Genomic DNA, 19,115 nt, shown 5'->3' with positions numbered 1-19,115 from the left:
ATTTGTGCAGTTACAGCACGGGCCCCACTGAGGCTCCCGGACTCACTGGGGAAGTCCTCCATGAGCGGATCATTAAATGGTAATCTTTCAGTGTTCATTACTGAAGAACTGGAGGGAGAGAGGCCAAGCTAATGGCTCAAGGGAGCTATTAGGTCCTTTCTCTTTGTCCCCTGACTCTGACTTTGTGCCTCATGGAGAACTTGTGGTGGTTGAAACTTTCCATTGGCCCTGAGAGCCGCGTCTGCAGATAACGCTGCCGTGCATAATTGTGCTGTGCATAATTGTGTAAATGGGCAGTGCTGTGGTGCCAGTAGTGAAGGCTGACACTCACAAAGTTGCTTGGCCATTCACACTGGTGCAGGGTAGCTGCCTACAAACCTACATGCTGTGAGATAGTTCATGGGAAGAGCTGAGCACAGGAATATGCCTGGGCCTTGACTATAAAATCAGTGTTTCCTGTCTCTGAACTGGAGAACACAAACATTCTGAATTTCCAGGTTTTCTGTTGTGCCTGAACCAAGATCAACACCAGTCTGAGGAACTGTACAAGTCCTCTTTTCCAACACTCTGGTTTCAGCAGAAAGGGCAACCTCATTGTGGGATTCTGGCTAATGCAGGTTCTCCTACTGTTTTTAGATGCCCACAGATTAGAGTGGGAGAAGGCTAATGTGTGGAAACTCCAAGGAGATAGAGGTGCAAACTAAGCAGAGAGGAAAGGGTCTTGTGGACCTTCAGTGAGCCCAAGGCTGCCAAAGTCCTGGTTTAGAAATGTCAGTTCTTTCCTTTGCACATCTTGGATATTGAAGTTAATGGGTCAGTATTTCTTTTCCCAGCAAGCACTTAGGACCAAGTGTAGGACCTTAAGCTACATCACTGAAATGCAATGAAAATTTTTTCTTGATTATGAAGTAAAGAGGAAAGGACCAGTTTTTATTCAGGGTAATGATACCTGTTGTTCTGTGGTCAGCTTTTATGTTAGTTGAATAAGTTGCACCTTCCGAGTGAGAGGCATAAAATTTCCATCATTGTCCTGTAAAAATTCTTGCAAATATCCTTGCAAAAACCAGTTTTACCATCCATTTAGGGGAAAATGCTGTTACTGATACATGCAGTATAAATTATCTAAGTTATAAATTATCTAAAAGTATCAAAATAAATTTCATATTGTACCTAAGCAGTAGTGCATACAAATATTTCCACACATATAATTGCTAGAGCTGATTATATATGAAATAAACTTTTCTGTTTTCTTCTGGTTTAACTCAGGCTGATCTACAGCAGAAGAAGGAGCCAGCTCAGGAAGATTCTGACCTAGACCGTAAAAGAAGAGAGACAGAAGCTTTGTTACAGAGCATTGGTATATCCCCAGAACCACCTCTAGGTATTTAAGAGCAGCACACTGTAAAGCATTCAGCTCTGCCACAACTAATGCTTTCTTTCTACTAAAGCATGCTTGGCTTTTTTAATTTTTGGCTGTGTTAGTGAAGTGAACTCTTCTGTTTGAATGCCTGCCATACCATTCACGTATACAAGCTCATGGCATTTTGAGTACTTGTCATTGCCAAAAACATCTATTTCATTTCTTCAAGAATTTTTTATGAACAAATTGCAGGTTGGTTTTGCATACCAGCAGTGATTTCTTTTCTGATGGACTGTTTTTTCTTCTCACTCGAAAAAATAAGTGCTAACTTCATTAGCCCCAAGTTTTGTTTCAAAAATTCAAATTAAGCATTTGTAAGGAAGGAGGAACATAATTATTTGGGAACTCCCACTGTGTTTCTTTTAAAATTAAGAAAAACTGGAGAAGCAAAATAAAAAAAAAAAACAAATCACAAATAGAAAAACACTTATCAACAGACACTACTGTAGATTTTTGGTCTGGTTTCGTCTGCTTGACATCTTTTTTGGTTTTGATGTTTTAGTTCTAGAACCTGATGGCTTCAGTTTAAAAACACATACAAAATCTGAGTATGGATTACCTTGATTAAGATCTGCCTCATTTATTGAATGGTCCTAAAGTGAGAAATTTCCTTCCATTTCCCCTCTTTCCTCCCCCTTGCCCTTGCCCTTGCCCTTGCCCTTGCCCTTGCCCTTGCCCTTGCCCTTGCCCTTGCCCTTCTTTCTTTCCCCTTCCCCTTCCCCTCTCCCTCAAATTTGGGATCACTCTCACTGTTTTAGCTGAAACCTTGGCCTCTCTGGAGCTATCAAGCCTTTTCATTAAGTTCATTGTGACTGAATCTAGGATTTTACCCCTGGTTATTCTTTCCAGTAATATGTAGGAGAAACTTCAAATTTGACAACATGTTGAAGTTTCGGTTTAGGAAAGCACCTTATACAGATGCCTGGGTACATATGCAAGTAGGTAGTGACATTCTGAATTGGAATTTGACTTAATTACTTGCATCAACCAACATTTATTGAGAAAAGTTACTATTTTTATAAGTTATGGTAGAGTAACTGAAGCTTTTAGACACCATTTCTCTATTTTTATGTATAATAAAATATGTTTGTAAAATTATGTCATGATACAAAAGTAAGGTCCAAGATAAAATCAGATATATTTTTAATGCATAGCATTAAAAAACTCATTTTTGTGTAAAAATGAGTATATATGTCCTTATCATTTTATTAGCCAAACACATATATTCATGTTGCAAGTTATCAGTTTTTATCGTAGGTAATTTTTTTTATGTTTGATACTGTCAAAAGAACACATAAATTCACATGAAAGATGATTCCTTTTAGTTAAAAATAGTATTTTGTTCTGTTTTGTTCCCTTTACATACACTCACAATTCATACACATGATGCCAGGTCTCACTGAATATGGAATATGTAAACAACCAGACATACCTGTAACCTGCCAAAGGGCTGTCACAAAGATGAATTCACTTTTCATGCTGCAGTCATTTCTGTGACAGTCTCTAGGGAGAATCTGCATTAAAAGCTTGACCATATGGAAAATCCGAATCTCTTGACAGGTCTGTCATTATACATTGTAAAGCATAACAAAGTATTTTAAAGTTTTACTCTGTTAAATCTATAAAAGGAAATGCACACGATTTGAACCAAATCGAAACATTGCTTTTGCATTAAACCCTTTTTTGTGTTTTATTCAATGTGGCTGCTTTGAAGAATACTTGCTTTAAATCTTGACTGGAGCCATCTCTTAATTTTTAATATTTTTGAGAAACCATTTTAAAAGAAATCAGGATATTTTTACTCTTTTATTTATTATTTCTTTGCTGAAGAGCTTTAACTCGGGCTGACCTTGAGCTATGAACTTCCTTTCCTGTTTCAGGAAACAAAACTGCCTTTGCATGAAATATGCTTCAAAAGCCCTGGCAAGGCAAAGAGAAAATCATTTTAAGAGCTTGGGCAAATAGTGTCTAAACCAAGGGAAATTTTTCCTTGAGTGTTGAAATCATGTCCCACCCAAAATGGAAATTTTGTATGACCTACGTTACTTAAGAAAACAATCACCAAGTAAACTGTGTGTTCTCAGCATCTTTGGGAAATGATTTTAACTTAGCTGATTTCCTTATTTAGCTTTTATTTTTGATGTCATTTCCACACTGCAACCTTAGAGCATATCTAATGGACACTGGCTTTTGATTTAAATTCAGAATTTGAAAAGTATGCTTGTTTTGTTGCCTACCTGACTTTACCAGAAGAGTTCACTTAGATTTTGACAAGACAAGCCCCTGATACTTCTTCATATCTTTAAAATATTTTGCAAGTCAACTTCAAACCAGACTCAAGCAAACAAGTACTATTTTATTTCCACAGGTATCTTCTCCATTGATTAGCTGTAGATTCCCATTGGGCTTTCAGTCCTGTCTAGATACATGTCAGTTTTAACACTTCCAGAAGCCTTAAAATTCACTTGACTCTCTTCCTTTTCTTTTTCTTTCCTTCCTTATTTGCTTTCACCATTTCAAACTCTCCTACTCATCCATCCACTATCATTTTGGTCCATTGGTTTTGATTTGTCTGACACTGCTCTTCATCAGTGCAGTCGCTGCATGTGTTAACATGGGATACCTGTTATTTTCATTATTTAGTCCCAACCCCTATGTCTCCCTCTTCGAAATCAGTGAGCACACCCAGTGACGCAGGCAGCCAGGACTCAGGGGATCTGGGACCCATAGGAAGGTAAGCCACAGAGTTAACAGACTTGAATAAATGTGAGGGTTTTTTCACTTTGCACTTACTTCCCCATTTTTTCCTTTTCTGCTGTAAATAATAACATGCTGTATTGAATGTGTACTTTTGTTTCTGCATTGTCCACTGGGTGCTACCGTCCAGTAAGAGCGGTCTCAGATGTGAGGCAAATAAATGCATGCAACAAATGGATCTTAAACTCTGAGCCCCAGACCTTATAGTGGAAGCAAGAGGCTGAAATGGCCTACAGAAAGCTCTCATGCTGTTCAGAAATACACTAAACAAAAGGGAGATGTGCCCAGGGGTAGAACCTGTTATTCATGCGGAGTTCTCTCTGTTCACCTAACCAGTCCCCTTGGCATTCCTCCTCATGTAACATCAGCTTGCCTCAGGTTGCTGTGAGTGCTCATTGCAGTGTGTGCCACTGACAGTGGCAGAGAGGAGCTTGGACAGGAACAGGCTGAAACATCCCAGGACCCACTGGCAATTCTGCCTTGGAAATTCTGGATATTGGAGAGTTTCCTGCAGAATGGAAGGGAAGCAGCTCTGTTCTTGTTGGAACTGGAATCTGTGTGAGGGATAGAAAAAAGAGTAATCTTATTTTTGTTTCTATGGGGGAAATAAAAATCAAAGTGGCAATCCCGAAATACTTCCTTCTCTGGAATAGAAAAGAAAGGAGAGCCTGAGGATGCTGCTGGTAAACAAGGGTGTGTTCAAGTAAGAAGAGGTGCAAGCAGCTATACTGTATGCTTTGAGAAATGTAAAAGACAGATCCTAATAACTCTTTTTGTATCACAGTAATTCAACATAGGGCTGAGCTGCCAGCTCATCCAAGTCTGTGAGCCAAGACTCTGCTAATGGCTTGAAAGCACAGTGGTTGCTTTCTGTAGTTAACAGTGCTCAGTTAGACATCGTAGAATACCTCTCCAGACATAGACTGTAACAAATTTCATACCACACCAGCCTGCTGCTTAGTAAAATCACACTTCCATAGCAGAGACTATGTTTTGTCCCCTTCAGCCAGATGCAGACACTCTCCCTTGTGGTCTGGATGCGGCGCGGCTGCAATTAAATCAGCTCCCAGGTCTACCCTCTAAAAGAACTGAAGGTTGCTAAGTGAAAAGCCCTAGCCTTGCAGTTTAAAACACAGAAAATAGCGTAATTCTGCCTTCATAAGTAAATGCAGTAGATTTCAGCAAGTCAAAGTACTTTGAGTAGAACAAAAATCCTTTTTAAGCAAAGTATAGCCTGCTGTTCAGGATGAAGCTATTTACCACAGTCCTGTGTGAAGCCCTGACAAAACTGGGTGGAGACTTCTGAATTCCTGCTTTTCCTCTGAATCTTTATGCTGTAACTTTTTTACCATTAAGGTTAAAAAAAAGGCTTTTGGAAGAATTTATTTGGCTGTTACCCACGCTAGCACTTTGGCTCTCTGTCAGCAGCGAGCAATGAAAGCACATGACCACGTGTCCTTTCAGAGGAGAATGGAGTTTGTCCCCTTCTTCTGAGCTCAGGACATTCTGCATTGTGGGCTTTCACTTTGGATCCATTTTCCAGCTTCTTGTGGCTGTACCAGGAATTCAGTGGGAGCCCTGAGACCTTGCTTGTAGTCTCCTAGTTTGCTTGGCATATTCTCAGGTATTGAAAGGGCTGTGCTGTGTACCAGGAAGGCTGCTTGCAGATCTTTGCCTGGAGTGATTGGTTTGTGGTAATGGAAATAATGTCTGGTCTGGGCCCTGGGGAATGTCTGTAACCAGTGGATAGTATTGAGTGGCAATTAGTGGAATTAGTGTCACTGGGTGCAGGTAGATGTGCTCAGTGTTGGTGTGAACGGGCACACTCAGGCCTGCATGTGTGATAGTGTCAGACTTGGAGAGGAAGATGATGTAGAACTGATGTCAGTAACTGCTTTACCCACTGTGTTGTCATCACAGTGGGTAAATAAGATGAAACCACCCCAGCTGTTTTCTCTGATGGGTGCCCAGACCATGCATCTAACTTACTTTGACTACTGCATATATTATTGCCTGTGTATCTGTGTAAACAAGGTTATCCTGCTTCATTTTATTTTTCCATTTCACTTTCTGTGATAGAAGGGGCACTTCTGCTGGATCCCCTGCCACGCCATCATGCTTGTTAGATCTTTCCCTTTTCTGTACTAGGCTGAGCTCAAGCTTTAGAGGAGAGCAGATTAGTTTCAAAGCTGCTAATACCCCAGTCTCAGCAATCACAGCTTGTCCATCGTTGCTGCTGCTAACTGCTGCAGGAATGACAGGCTCTGGTTACTCATTGCTGAAGTGTTCCCTGGAGGAAGATGATGGATATTAAAAAAAAAAAAAAAGAAGCTGTGAAGTCACAAATTTCAGCTTGTTACAGGAGAGAGGCTCTGTTGAAAGCTTTGAAGAATGCAGGAGATTGTCATGAGAGGGACCAGATTCTGGTACAGAACTTGGTTGTGTTCATACTTCTCTGAGTTGTTGGTACTTCTGGTAGTTTTCAGACTTATTCTGTTGGTCCCATTATCACCAAGTATATTTGAGATATGCTTTGATCAGCAAGCATATGTGATTTCTTATATGAAAGTGACTGTAGTTCAGCCAGAAACACAGGTTTATGACATATGCTTTTCAGGAAAGAGAATTTATAAACTGGAAAGTTTGCACACTCTTAGTTGTAGTTCTGGAACCACAGATCTCAGTCTTACTTTGCAAGATGAAAACTGACTGGTCACGTGCTCAACAAGTGTAATAGCTGCATAGGAGCAAAAAGTCTCCTCCAGCTGAAAAGGTGAAAGCAGCAAAGTGGTATTGAAGTTGGAGAAGTATAAAACAGAAAGAAAGTCAATGGTGAGACAAATTCATTGCTAAAACAACTTACCTAAAGACTCTGTGGGATCTTCTATGACTGGTTGTTGCTTGTCCAGGATAATGTGTGTGACAAACAGGCTGATAATAGGTCAAACAATAACTCATTCATAAAGTTGCACAGCCCTTTTGTTGCACAGGAAGAAAAGCTGCATGGTCACAGTAGTCGCTTCTGCCATGCAACCTACAGACTAGTAGTGCTGCTATCCCTCAGGACCATTGTCCATTATCTCCAGCACAACAGCCAGAGCACTGTTGTCTTTTCTCTGATGCCATTCACTGTATTAGGAGAAGAGATGCGGTGGATTTTGTAATATCACCGAATTGTGGAACCGTTTCTGTCTTCCTCATCCCAGGTTTCTATGTGGGGTTTTTTTGCTGCTTAATCTTTAGTACCATTTTGCGGTTTGTCATTTGGGAAAACATTAGGTTTAAGCAGCATTCCAGCTTCTCTCTGAGCCATGACAGCAACTGTAAAAATAAGCAGATGTTAGATAGATAACTGTTCTAGAAACTGTTGACTGAATGCTTTCAGTTGGATAGGAGAGCCACATTTTATATCTATTTTTGTGGTCTTGGGCATCATTTCTGGGTAGGCAGAGGTATGTTACACTTTGATTCTGGTGCTGCTCTTAGTTACCAGGCTACAATGAAAAATTCACTGGGGCCCAGTTGTTGCTCAGAGAGCAGCTTACCTGTCTCCACATTGCTTTGCACATCCCACTTTGCTTTTTTTGATGCCTGTGTTGCTTGTGCTACACAGATAGGATGGAAAAATTACATAGCCTGAGCAGATACCCATCTCTGAATAGATGGGTCATTGGTTCACGGAGCTTTCTTATATGATGTATTCAGACATGACTCATTTTTCCTAAGAAAGTATTGCAGGATTGAATGGAGATTCTCCTTGGAATAGAATGTACTTGGCTCTTTCAGGATGTGTTTTGGCTTCTTTAGTATTTTGTAAGCATTTTGATGATTTCCTGTGTCCTCTTGCTTATGGTCATCTTATATATGCATAGACATGCACAACCTCAAAGGAGATTTGAATGCATGTGAAGAAAAGGGCTGAGGTAAAGGCATTTGCTGAGAGGTCCTATGCTGTAGCATAGTGTGAAACACAAATTTGCCTCTATTAATATATAACTCCTTTATAATAACTGTATGCTTTATAATAACTGTATGTATGGATACTCTCAACTTTTGCTACCCTAATGTGCTAGGGAGGATGCTAACTAATATAATTGAGGCACCATGAAACATGCCCTTGGAGAGGTATGTTCTGCTACTCAGCATACCTTAGGCATTTGTAAATCTCGTCTCTGCAGCACTCACAGCCATGAATTTTGGGTTTGAGTTGTCTGAGTAAGTGCACAAGGACAATCCTCACACAGTGCCTCAGAGGCAGGCAGTGCAGTGTAAGGTGTTTTGGGCTGAGCAGCTCCCTAGAAAGACCTCATATCCTGGCTCAGGGAGGGTCCATCTACACTTGGCATGTCAGCCCGACATAAGATTGTAGAAATTCCTCTGTGCTGGGAGGAGCTGCTGCTGTGGCTGGGTGGCTTTCAGGGCTCACACCAGCCTGCATTGGTGTGTATGCCCATGTTACCTACAGGGGGTCCTGTGTTCACCTGGCATGTGGCATGCTGGGAGGAGCTCCATCTGGGGACCAAGGTGCCATTTATCTCTGTGCCCCATTTTGCCCTGTGTCCTTCACTCTCCTATGTGTTCCTGGGAACATGTAGGATATTCCCAGCTAGTTTCACTGTCCTACAGTAGTAGGTTTGCATAGTAGCATCTCATTTATTGTGAACTCTGTGTGTGTGTGTGTGTCCAGTGGAGTCCAGCACTTCCTGCTGTGCCTTGGGGAACATGAGAATCCCATTAGGGTGTAAGGTTTCCTGCCTTCCATCTGCTCAGTGGACTGCACCAGGCTCAGCTGTCTTGGATGTATAAAGGTTAATGGTTGGCCCTTCTTTCTGCAAGAGTTTTATCTGTGCTCTTTTGCTTTCTAACTCTTGTGTATTTTGCTGTGCATAAGTTTAGGTACCTGATTGTTTTGTGGGCTCACATAAAGACAAAGATATTAATATTCTGGTGGCTTCTTTTAGAGGATGGTTATTTCAAAATGGTGTTTTATCTGCTAAAATAATGTAAGCCGGATTATTTTGTGCTATTTCTCTCATAGCCCATTGGACTGTGCTGTGGATTTGTTTGGCTACAGCTACTCATTCTGTAATTATTGTTCTTATTTGGATTAGGGTACAATGTAATACTTGGTTTAAATGGCTCCTACCTGATTTATGTTGTTCCTTTGATATCAAGGGTCTTGAGATAAGTTTTATGCACTGAAATTGATTAACTTCCTTTAGTGTATGAAGCGTACTTGCAGTAAAGCAGGGTTAGCCCTTCTTTGGATGAAGCTCTAAATATTTAATGAAAGTTCCTGTGAGAATGAGCTTGAGCATTGCATAAGGTAGCAAAGAAAACAAAAAATAAAGGGAAACTGGATTTCTCAAAGAGATTTTTTAGCAGTAAATGCTGGAGAAGTTAGATCACTCTGGAATCCTGACTGTCTCATCATCACTAGTTTTTTAAATTCTGCATAAAATACGTTAAATGAGCAGTCCTTGAAATAGAACAGCTGTCTTCAATGATGGAGCGCTTTTCTCTGAGGAGCAGTATCTCCTTTGGCTTTGTCTCGTGGCATGATTTTTTTGTCCACTACATCAGTTCATCTTGCAGTCACTGTGACCTCTGAATGTTCCCACTTGTATTCCAGAGAATATTGTAGCAGCTGTCACATTAGGTTGGATGTCCTTACTGATAGAGAGTTGAGAGCATGTCTTCTTCTCTTTCATTCTGTTTTGAAGTTTGCTGACAGTATTAATCTGCATTTGTGTTTGTTTTCATCAGATGTGATCCTCTGTTCCTTCTGCCTACCATGGCTACTTCGAGCCATTTTGTTATAAAAAGAAATACACTAGGATATATTTTCTTTCTATGTCTTGATGTTCACTCCCAGATTGTATTGGCCTGGTGCAAGAAGAAATGGATATGATTCCAGTCCTTTTTCTCTGCAGCATATTGCTTACTCATTTTTGTATAAATAATAGGTATTCTGATTTATTTTGCAGCATCTAAACACACACACCAGTCTTGTGTTAATCTCACATTACTTCATGTCTGACTGTCAAGCACAAACATTTCATGCTTTTCAGTTGCACAATCAAAAGGAAGGAGATAGCTCTGGAGCATCTGGGCACCATATGAGTCAAAGCATGTCATTATTTTACAGTTTTGTACTTAATCTTGCTCACTGAAAGTAAAAAAAAAAAAAAAAAAAGGTATCGCTTTTGCAGTGTGTTCTTACTACATTATATTTAAAATCAGAAAGATACTTTTTGTTCTGTGATCTCTCTCTATATGTCATCAAAGTGTTTGAGCTGTGTCCTTTTTTCCTGAAAAATCATGCTTGGCAACTCAGCTTTAATTTCCAAATAGCTTCTTACTTAGAACAGTAATATAACACATTAACAAGCTGAACAAAGGGTATCAGAATGCCATTCTCCCTTTTAAGTGTCTACTTTGCTGTTTAATTAGATAGATAAAGAAGGCGAAAGAAGGTGGATTTTGGTCTCTATTTCATTTGTACAGGAATGTTGGATTATTGTAGTAGATGATCTTTAATAGTTCATACAGCATATTTCCTATCTTCTCTTTAGCTGCAGAAAACATCTCTCACAGACATTAGCAAAAACATGTTTCTAAAAGATCTGCTAAAACCACTGCCAGCAGAACCATATTGCCTCGGGCTTAGCTACTTTATCATTAAGTAAATGCATTTGACAGGTTGTGTGCAATGATGCTGTTTCATCACTGCCACTCAGCCTTGCATTACCAGAATTTCATTGTGTTCCCACATTCGGAAATGACAGGGATCCTTCTTCACTTGTTCCAGGACAAGTGGGCCTGTGATGTATTGCCTCAGGAGCAGCAGCTGTAACAGTTATTTGTAGGGGATTATTTCCTTTATGGTGCTTTTCTGCAAGATCAATTTATATGTACAAAATGCTTTCTAAATGGCTGCTTTAGTGGCATACTTATTTCATAAATGGGCTGAGCCAAAGGGAAGTACAGAACAATGTGAAGATTCTAAGGGAGCTTTAGGAAAGGCTGAGGGAAAATAACTGCTTCATGGCAAACTTTGCTTGCATGGTGTTTTAGTTTTAGTCAGACAAAGAAGGATTGTAACCCTAGGGACTGTTGTGCAGTTTTTCACAGCGCAGAGTCAAGAGAAGTTTTCTGCTTGGTGGCTGGAGATTAATGGGATGCCCTCTGGGACACTGTGTTGCCACTCTGTTTTGGTGGCTTTGGGCTTGCTATGGGGTGTGCACCATTGCATGGTAGGACAGAAATTAATAACACCCAGCTGTTACATTTTTTTTCCATTTAATTTACCACAACTCCATTGTCAGGGTTGCTTGGCACACGTTTCATTTTACAGTTTCCAGCAGACTTGGAGGCCAAATCGTGCCTTAAGCCTTCCTGAGCTGAATGGTGATGGCTTCTGTGAAGCAGTGACAGTGTCAGCCTCCTCCCCTTGCCCGGGGGAGCCCTGGCTGTCTCTGCTGTCTTTGGCCTGGGAACTCTGCTGCTTTTTAGAGCGATGCTGCAATCTCTCACACTTCCCCACATCGGGCTGTTTACAGGATAGCAGTGGGTGGCTGTTGGGCTGTTTGCACATCACAGCCTGCCCTGCACAGGTTAGGATGCAAGGCTGAAGGATGGCAGATTTCTTACATTGTTTTCCCTCCTTTTCTCCCTGCAAAAGAAGAACCACAGTCCTTCTCCTTTACATTCAATGAATATTTAGCCCTAGATATCTAAAGCCTCTCCCTGCCAGTTTGGTTATTTTTTTGTTGGTTTTTTTTTTAGGCCATAAACAGAAGCAGACACCTTAGGGACTGATATTTGGCAGTTGCTTTCAAGTGTCTGTATATCTGACCTAGAAAGTAGGGAGTGTTTTTTGGTGTGTGCCAGTTACAAAGTCTGAATGGTCCATATTAATTAGAATCATCTGCAATCCTTTTAGCGTCTGAGCCTCTGGCATCATTAAGGATTTTCATGCTTTCCTTCCTAAAGGATTGATAGAGTTCAGTCCTCCAGATCTTTGATTATTTTTCTCATTAGCAAGCATCTCCATGCTATAAATCAAAGGAGAAGGAAAGATTGCCATTCCCAGGGTGCTTCGTAAAATGCCTTGGAAACCTGAGCCCCAGCTGCATCCAGAAGAAAATAATATTAATGTATAAAGCCCCACTTAACCATTTAGGTTATCAGCCCAGCTGTAGTTAGTTCTCTTTAGTTATTTACAGGCATATCATCATATATTTAGTCAGACAGTCAGATGATTTTAGGGACTAAAACACTAATCCTCTTAAAACAAAACAACTTACTTGCTAAGGCCAGCTCAGCTTAAACAGTTCTCTTGCACTGAATTTCATCTTAATTTAATTAAATTGTGTAAGATCACCCCCCCATTTTAAACTGTTTAACATAGTTAAACTGGTATAGTTTGTGCATATTTATGTTTTGGCCTTCTCTAGCCTATTAAAAAGAACTTAGGACATTTCCATTCACCATTTCATGTTTTATCTGGTAAAATAAAAAGATTAAATGAGTAACTATTTCAGTCATGCAGTTTTTAGGATTTTCCTTCAAATATTTAAAATGGGAATTGCTGCCACTGGTGAGATATTGCTATTTTTTTTTATTTTATTTTTTTCCCCAAGGAGTTTTGAAGCAGTCTAAGTTTGCCATATAAAATTTTCCATGAGCATAACCTATGAAAATAAATGGCTTTCCATTTAAAATTGATTTTTAATCATAAATTTTAGATGTACTTATTTACTTTAATAGTTCAAACTCAGAAAATAATTTCTGAGCTGGTCTATTAAAACTCAGATCATTGGGTCATGAGAACTTTTGACTTTTTGACTGCTTCTGTGAAAAATTTTTGATTACTCTCATACAGTGAGCTCTTGTTTCGACCCTAATTGTAGCAAAAATCTCATCTCTTTTGCAACAATTTTGCTTTTTCTTCCACAAAATAAATTGTATAAAGGAAGGGAAGCACTAGCTCTTCTTCCAGCTAGTAGTTACTGGATTTTAGTACCAAAACAAAATGGAAAATCTGCTGAAATCTTTCACCTTCTTCTTCAGCTGAATAATACCAGACTAAAAGTTGTAGGTTCCAACCTTTGTGTTACCTCTTTGAGTCCTCTGAAAAGTTATGGATTGCCTTTCCTAGATTTGGCTATTAAATGTGATTTTGTCTTTTGTGCAATTGTACTCAAAGTCCCTTGAAGTTTACTAGAAAGCTTTCCTTATATGCATATCCATGGAGTCTGGATCAAAGACTCCTAATGTGAGTACTGAAGTTCCTTCCAAGCATTTGCATGAGCTGATAGCACATAAAACTTCTCCTGCCAAATTCTTTCTTTACATTTGTGATCATTTGAGTTCTGTTTTGCTACTAAGATTTACTCTTGGTATAAAAACCAAGACAAAAATAGTGTTTGAAAAAAGAATTTTTAAGGTTTGCTGAGGGAATAAAACAACTTGTGCCTTGTCCCCAAACCTGTTTTTTATTACTGCACTTTCACAATGACCATTTTGGTATCTGGCACTCAGAGTAAATCCGTGTCAGTTCTAACTATTTGACCTTCTGTCCTCAGAGATCCAGCCTGCTGCCCACAGTGACCCTCCTGGTAAACCAGCATGAATTTGCAGGCTAGGATTTCTTTAGCTATAGAATATATATTGTGAGTATGATATTTCCAGGAGATCTGTAATGCAGACCTGAACCAAAGGACAGACTTCAAACATAGCAGATAAATTCAGCAGATTGGATGAATTAAATTTCTGATTTAATTAGTGGAATTCTGTGAAAGGGGAATCAGTTGGTCCTGTGATATGTCCTTATCATTGTAGGCTTGCCATAGTAGTTCATCCTGATTATTAAGTCAAATGGTTTTTGAAAACTATTAAATCCATTGTGCAGCATAGCCTTGATTCAAGAAGAATTTTGAAATACACATGTGTTTTAAATATTATGTCAGTGTTTTTTTCATAAATATACCTTAAAAAAAAAGTGTTTTAAACTCGTGCCATTCTGAAAGGGGCTCTTATGGTTGCCAGGCAGCTAAAAGATAGTGCTGTGCTCTCAGGGAGGTCAGAGTTGCTCTTTTGATTGGTGAAGACTGGAAGTCAGAGGTGTCAGCCTGCTTGGAAGTGTAAATGCAAACCCAAGCAAAACCTTCTGGCTGTGCTCCAGCAGTGGTGCCAAGCTCCTTGTTCTCTGAATGCATTAAGGCATTTTATTTTATGATTAGCAGAAGCAGCCCAGCTCTGAACACAGGAAGGCACAGTGAAGTCAGAGCAGACTCCTGCTCTGCGAGCACAAGGGAGCGTCGCGTTGGGAAGCACAAATCCTCCCCAACTGCTGATAGCCATCTTGCCCATAGTGTGCTCCAGAAAACAAGCAGCACAAGGAAGGTATTTTCTTTTTGCCAATCCTTTCAAAGTGGAACAGATCTGCAAAACAGAGCACAGATGGCAGCAGAATAGTGGCTTAGATGCAAACCATCCATTGAGGCAAGTGGTACTTTTCCATCTCTGACTAGCAGCTTTGAATCTCCTGGTTTTTCATATAGTTTGTTTTGGAGGCACACTTCAAATGTACAAAAATATCAGAAAGTGAAAATCCCAGTGGAGAGAATTAAAATTATAAAAATATAGAGTGAAATGAATAAAATCAAATAGCTTATCTGCACACACATATATTTTAACATCTGCAATAATTTTTCATCAACAGTTTCTTAGTTCAGATTTTCTATTTAATCAGCAGCAAGTTAGTAGCTTTGGAGAAAGTGACACAAGAAACTAGGTAGAACTCTTTAAAGTAGCTAAATAATTGTGCTGCCTTAAATTCATTCTAGCAATATTCAGTCATTGAAAAAAAAAAAGTGGTCTAAATACATGGTAGATTACACACTGAAACTACAAATACTACTGGATTGCAATTTGCTGACAATATTTGGTATCATATTGAAGAAATGCATTCATACACATCTTAGCATTTTATTCTGTTGATGATTTTAAAAGAGGTCTCTTATCTCCCAGATGTTGTGACCAGTATTTTTTAAGGTTGTATGACTTGGGTGTGACGTTTTCTCCTATGTGCCATCAGTACAAAGGTCCAGAATTCCTAATGGAAGCAATTCTGAATCTTTTGGAAATTGTAATCCAGGGTTAAAATTGTCATTTTAAACATAAGGCTCCTCCTTACATCAAAGTCAGAAGCCAGAATTGTGTTCTCTGCAGTTTTGGGCTTGTTGCTTAGCTCATTTTTCCTAATTCACTTCTTTTGCTAGTTGCATTTGAAGTTAGAAGAAAAGAAAGCATGAAGCAGACTGAAGCCTGCAGGCTGCCAAGCAGCAGATGATTGCTTCCTTATCTATTTCTCAGCAGATCAAAGTGAGAGAGACAGTAAAGATACAAACCAGCTCTAATACCTATTCACAGTTGGAATCTAAGTTGGGTGTTTGGAACTGCTGCACGGAGCAATCTCCTGCCTTTCTGTTTGTATGGAAAGAGTCCCTGGCAATGTTTCACTGGTGGGGAACCCTTCATTTAGGTGCCTGAGGATTGTATAAACACCTCCTGCAGCATCAAGATCCCCTCCTACCACAGGCAGGGAGGATGAGGCTAGTCACATTCACATCCTTTTAGAAATACTACTCTGGAAGCAAAGGTGCCTTGAGACTTCCTACAGGATAGGTGAGTCCATGTGCTCTGGGCGAGTCCCACCTTCATTTCTGGTCTCTTTGCTTCAGTTTAGTAACAGTCTATGCTCTGCTTAGTGGATTGGCCTTTGGTTGCTGAAAAACTGTGACACAGCCTAATCTGTGGAGTCATGGCACAGTCTGCCACTGAATTTTAGGGTTGGAAGGGCATTGCTATTTCCCACATGAAGGGTCATTCTGGGAAACTGCTGTTGCTGCAAGGGGAGATGTTGGGTTTGGGGCCTGTCAGATTTAATGGTGTTTCATTAGGGACACATATGGGTATCTCAGTTCAGGAGATACCTCGGGTACACTGTCAGTGCAGTTTTCTCCTGGTCTGGAGAGCACAACAGCTGTTGGTGACAGGAGATGCCAGAATGTGGTGTTTGCTTTCCTCCATTCTGCTTGAAGGTGTGATTTGCAATGCTGCAAAGAGGATTCTGCCCTGCAAGAAGCTCCTGGGAAAGCAGACTTTGCTGGTTTTCCTGTGAGGAGCCTTTTTTTCAAAAGTATGGATTTTCAGCCTGGCTGCTCTTGACCTGGGAAAGGGGAGTTGGGGGAGGAAAGAAATCATGCAGAACACATGTTCTGCAGCATCAGCAACAGATGAGGCAGGATTTGATTTTGGCTGCAGGGAAGCAGAGTCACAACTAAGCTGTCAGTATGTTGCACATGAAAAGTGTTGGATTGGGGCACGTATCCCGAGCCAAGTTCTGTTGCGATATGATGATGATTACAGATACTAAATATCATTTTTTGATGGCAGGTTACTAAGGATATGTATTGGAACTGATGATGTACGTGTTCCATACACTGCTGCTAAGGCCAGACAGAAAGCTACTTAAATCAGCTGAAGAGTTCTCATGGATTCCAGACAGTTTCGGATGTCACAATCTCTGCTTCTTTAATGCATTCTGATGTTGGGAATCTTCCAAAAGGTTTCAAGTGTTTTGTTTCATTTTATCTGTAGTTTATTTTAGTCTTTTCCACATTTTTAATCTACATAATTGACATTACACAATCAGAATAAAATCTTCTGGAGGTAAGGTTGCACAGAGCATTGTAACATATGGCAGTGCCTGTTTTTCCATGGTAATAATAATAATGCTACAGAAAAGGGAATGCTTCTGTTCAAATTCCTCCCACCTTAAATTTTGTAACAGTTTTCTGTCCTTTTAGAACTGTGCTCTGAATATCTTCCTAATGCTTTGGACTTGAATTCAGAAGAAATAAGTGTTGTTTTACCATCTGATCTTTTAGTAAATATATGACATCTGGGCCTCTTCCTCTTGTCAGTTTCTTTCTTCAGGTTATTAAAAGATGATGTGTCAAAATTATCTGTTACTTTTTCAGTAGTTAGAGCTAAAATAGCATCAGCATTAGTATTGTCCTAAATTTGAGAAAAAATAGGTTATTGAGATGCCTCTCTAAAGGAAGAGACTGAAAGCAGATCAATTGAAAGAGAGCTAATAACACTTGTACCTTGTCTTCTTAGTGCAACATCTAACAGCCCTCACTCCCTTTGTGCTGCTTTAGAACAATCTGTAATTTAGCAATACAGCTTTTTATCCTTCAGCGAGCCAGGGTCAGCTGCTGTGCACTGAACATATCCAAGGGGGATGGACCATGACACAGAGCTTTTGTTTGCCACTATGTGGGAGACTGATACAGCGCCCAGCTCTGAAACAGTGTTGGTAGTTCTGATTAAAATAGTGTCAGCGCTGTCTGGGTGTGGGAAACGGACTGATCTGGCTTAGCCCTGACTGTGCTGTTCAGTGAGTTTCCAGGGATCCTTGCCATGCCTGTGTCACTCCCTTCACCCATGGAAGGAGTCTGCAGGACTGCAGATTGCTAGGGAGAACTACTTTTACCTGCTCGGTCTATGCTCCTCTCTTTTCCCCATATAAATATTCAACTAAAATGTTTGTCATCTTTTCTACATAGACCTGTGCCAAAATCCTTTGAATCCATTTAGGGGAACCTTGAGCAATTTGTGCTCTCTGAAAAGTCCAGACTGGGAGCACCTCAGCCTGACTGCTGACTCCTAGGCCATGCACTTGTCCTCAGGGTCTGTGACATTTCCTTCTCTGCCTCTGTCTCTGGGTGAATTGAAGTCAAGCCATTGCAGTTTGCTTTTATGAAGAAGAAAGAAAAATGAAGAGCAACAGCACCTAATCCTTTTCCTCACGAAGAAGGGTCTGGAGGAGGAACTCGTGCACTAGCTGGAAACATATTGGCAGGTGCTTTTCTGCTGAGATGCAGTGGCATTTCAGAATCCCCACTGAGGAGTGTCCACAGGAGAACAAGCCTAACTACGGCGCTCATCCATACGACCAAGGAATGTCGTACGCAATGGCTGTTCATCACAAACAGATCAGCTCTAATTTTCTAGTCAGGATGACAGCACAGGCTATTCAACATCATTTTAGGGTTGCTAAACCTCAAAGAATCTGTTTCTTTCTTTTTTGATGTTATTGCCATGGAAACTGGCTAAATTGCAGGTCCAGATTACATCTTTACTGTTCACTCACTTTCATTTTGATCTGATGACATTCTTCAGGTGCCAGGAAGAGACAAAGAACAAATCAATAGTGTTCCTTGAAACAGAGTCACTCCCTGTGCTCTGCAGCCTTTACTACCTGAGTGTAGTCACTTGTGTTCTGTCTCCCAGGGCAGGAGACTTGAAACCTGAAGGTTTGTTACCTGCAGCCTCATTGTCTGTGATAGCATTGCTCAGCCAAGCTGGGGAGGACATCTCAGCAGATTGCTTCCTCATCTCTTCCTCACACCTGTGCAGGTGGTAACACAGTGATGCACAGGGGAGCACAAATCTGGGAAATGCTTTGCAGATGCATTAAAAGTGTTGAAAACAGATATAATTAGGAGTCAAGGAGAATTGCTATTAAAAGTAGGTATCAGTGTCCAGAGTGGTGAAGGCTGTTTGTGAGAATCCAGGTAATAAATACTTAAGGGAGGAATGCCTCTATACATGTCAGCCTGTGATGGCCTGAACCATTAGTGTTGCTCCCATAGTTTTGGGATTTGAGTGCTGTCTTGAGTGTGAGAGATCTCTAATTTTTTTTTTTTTTTTTGGCATTTTTATCAAGACACCAGGTAAAGATACCCTCTCTTGTGACCTGGCCTGGATTCTTGGAGGTGGAACTGTACTTCTAGAGACCTGTTGCAAGCTCTTGCTTTAATCAAATGATAATAGTGTTCTTTCTGATGAAATAGCCTTT

The 19,115-nt window shown here is 40.2% G+C and overlaps 1 protein-coding gene across 1 annotated transcript in view; it reads left to right on the top strand.

The window, feature by feature from the left end:
* DYNC1I1 (dynein cytoplasmic 1 intermediate chain 1) overlaps window positions 1-19,115 on the top strand; it is a 185,174-nt gene that overhangs the window by 18,418 nt on the left and 147,641 nt on the right. Inside the window, exons 3-4 of the mRNA XM_084215717.1 lie at window positions 1,267-1,381; window positions 4,064-4,154. Of these exons, the coding sequence (XP_084071843.1) occupies window positions 1,267-1,381; window positions 4,064-4,154 (206 nt within the window). The remainder of the gene's footprint in view (window positions 1-1,266; window positions 1,382-4,063; window positions 4,155-19,115) is intronic.

Source organism: Fringilla coelebs, assembly GCF_963513975.1.
Source record: "Fringilla coelebs genome assembly, chromosome: 1".
In the NCBI taxonomy this organism is placed as follows: domain Eukaryota; kingdom Metazoa; phylum Chordata; class Aves; order Passeriformes; family Fringillidae; genus Fringilla; species Fringilla coelebs.
Note: the sequence above shows the minus strand (reverse complement) of the source record. Positions and strands in the feature narration are given on the sequence as shown.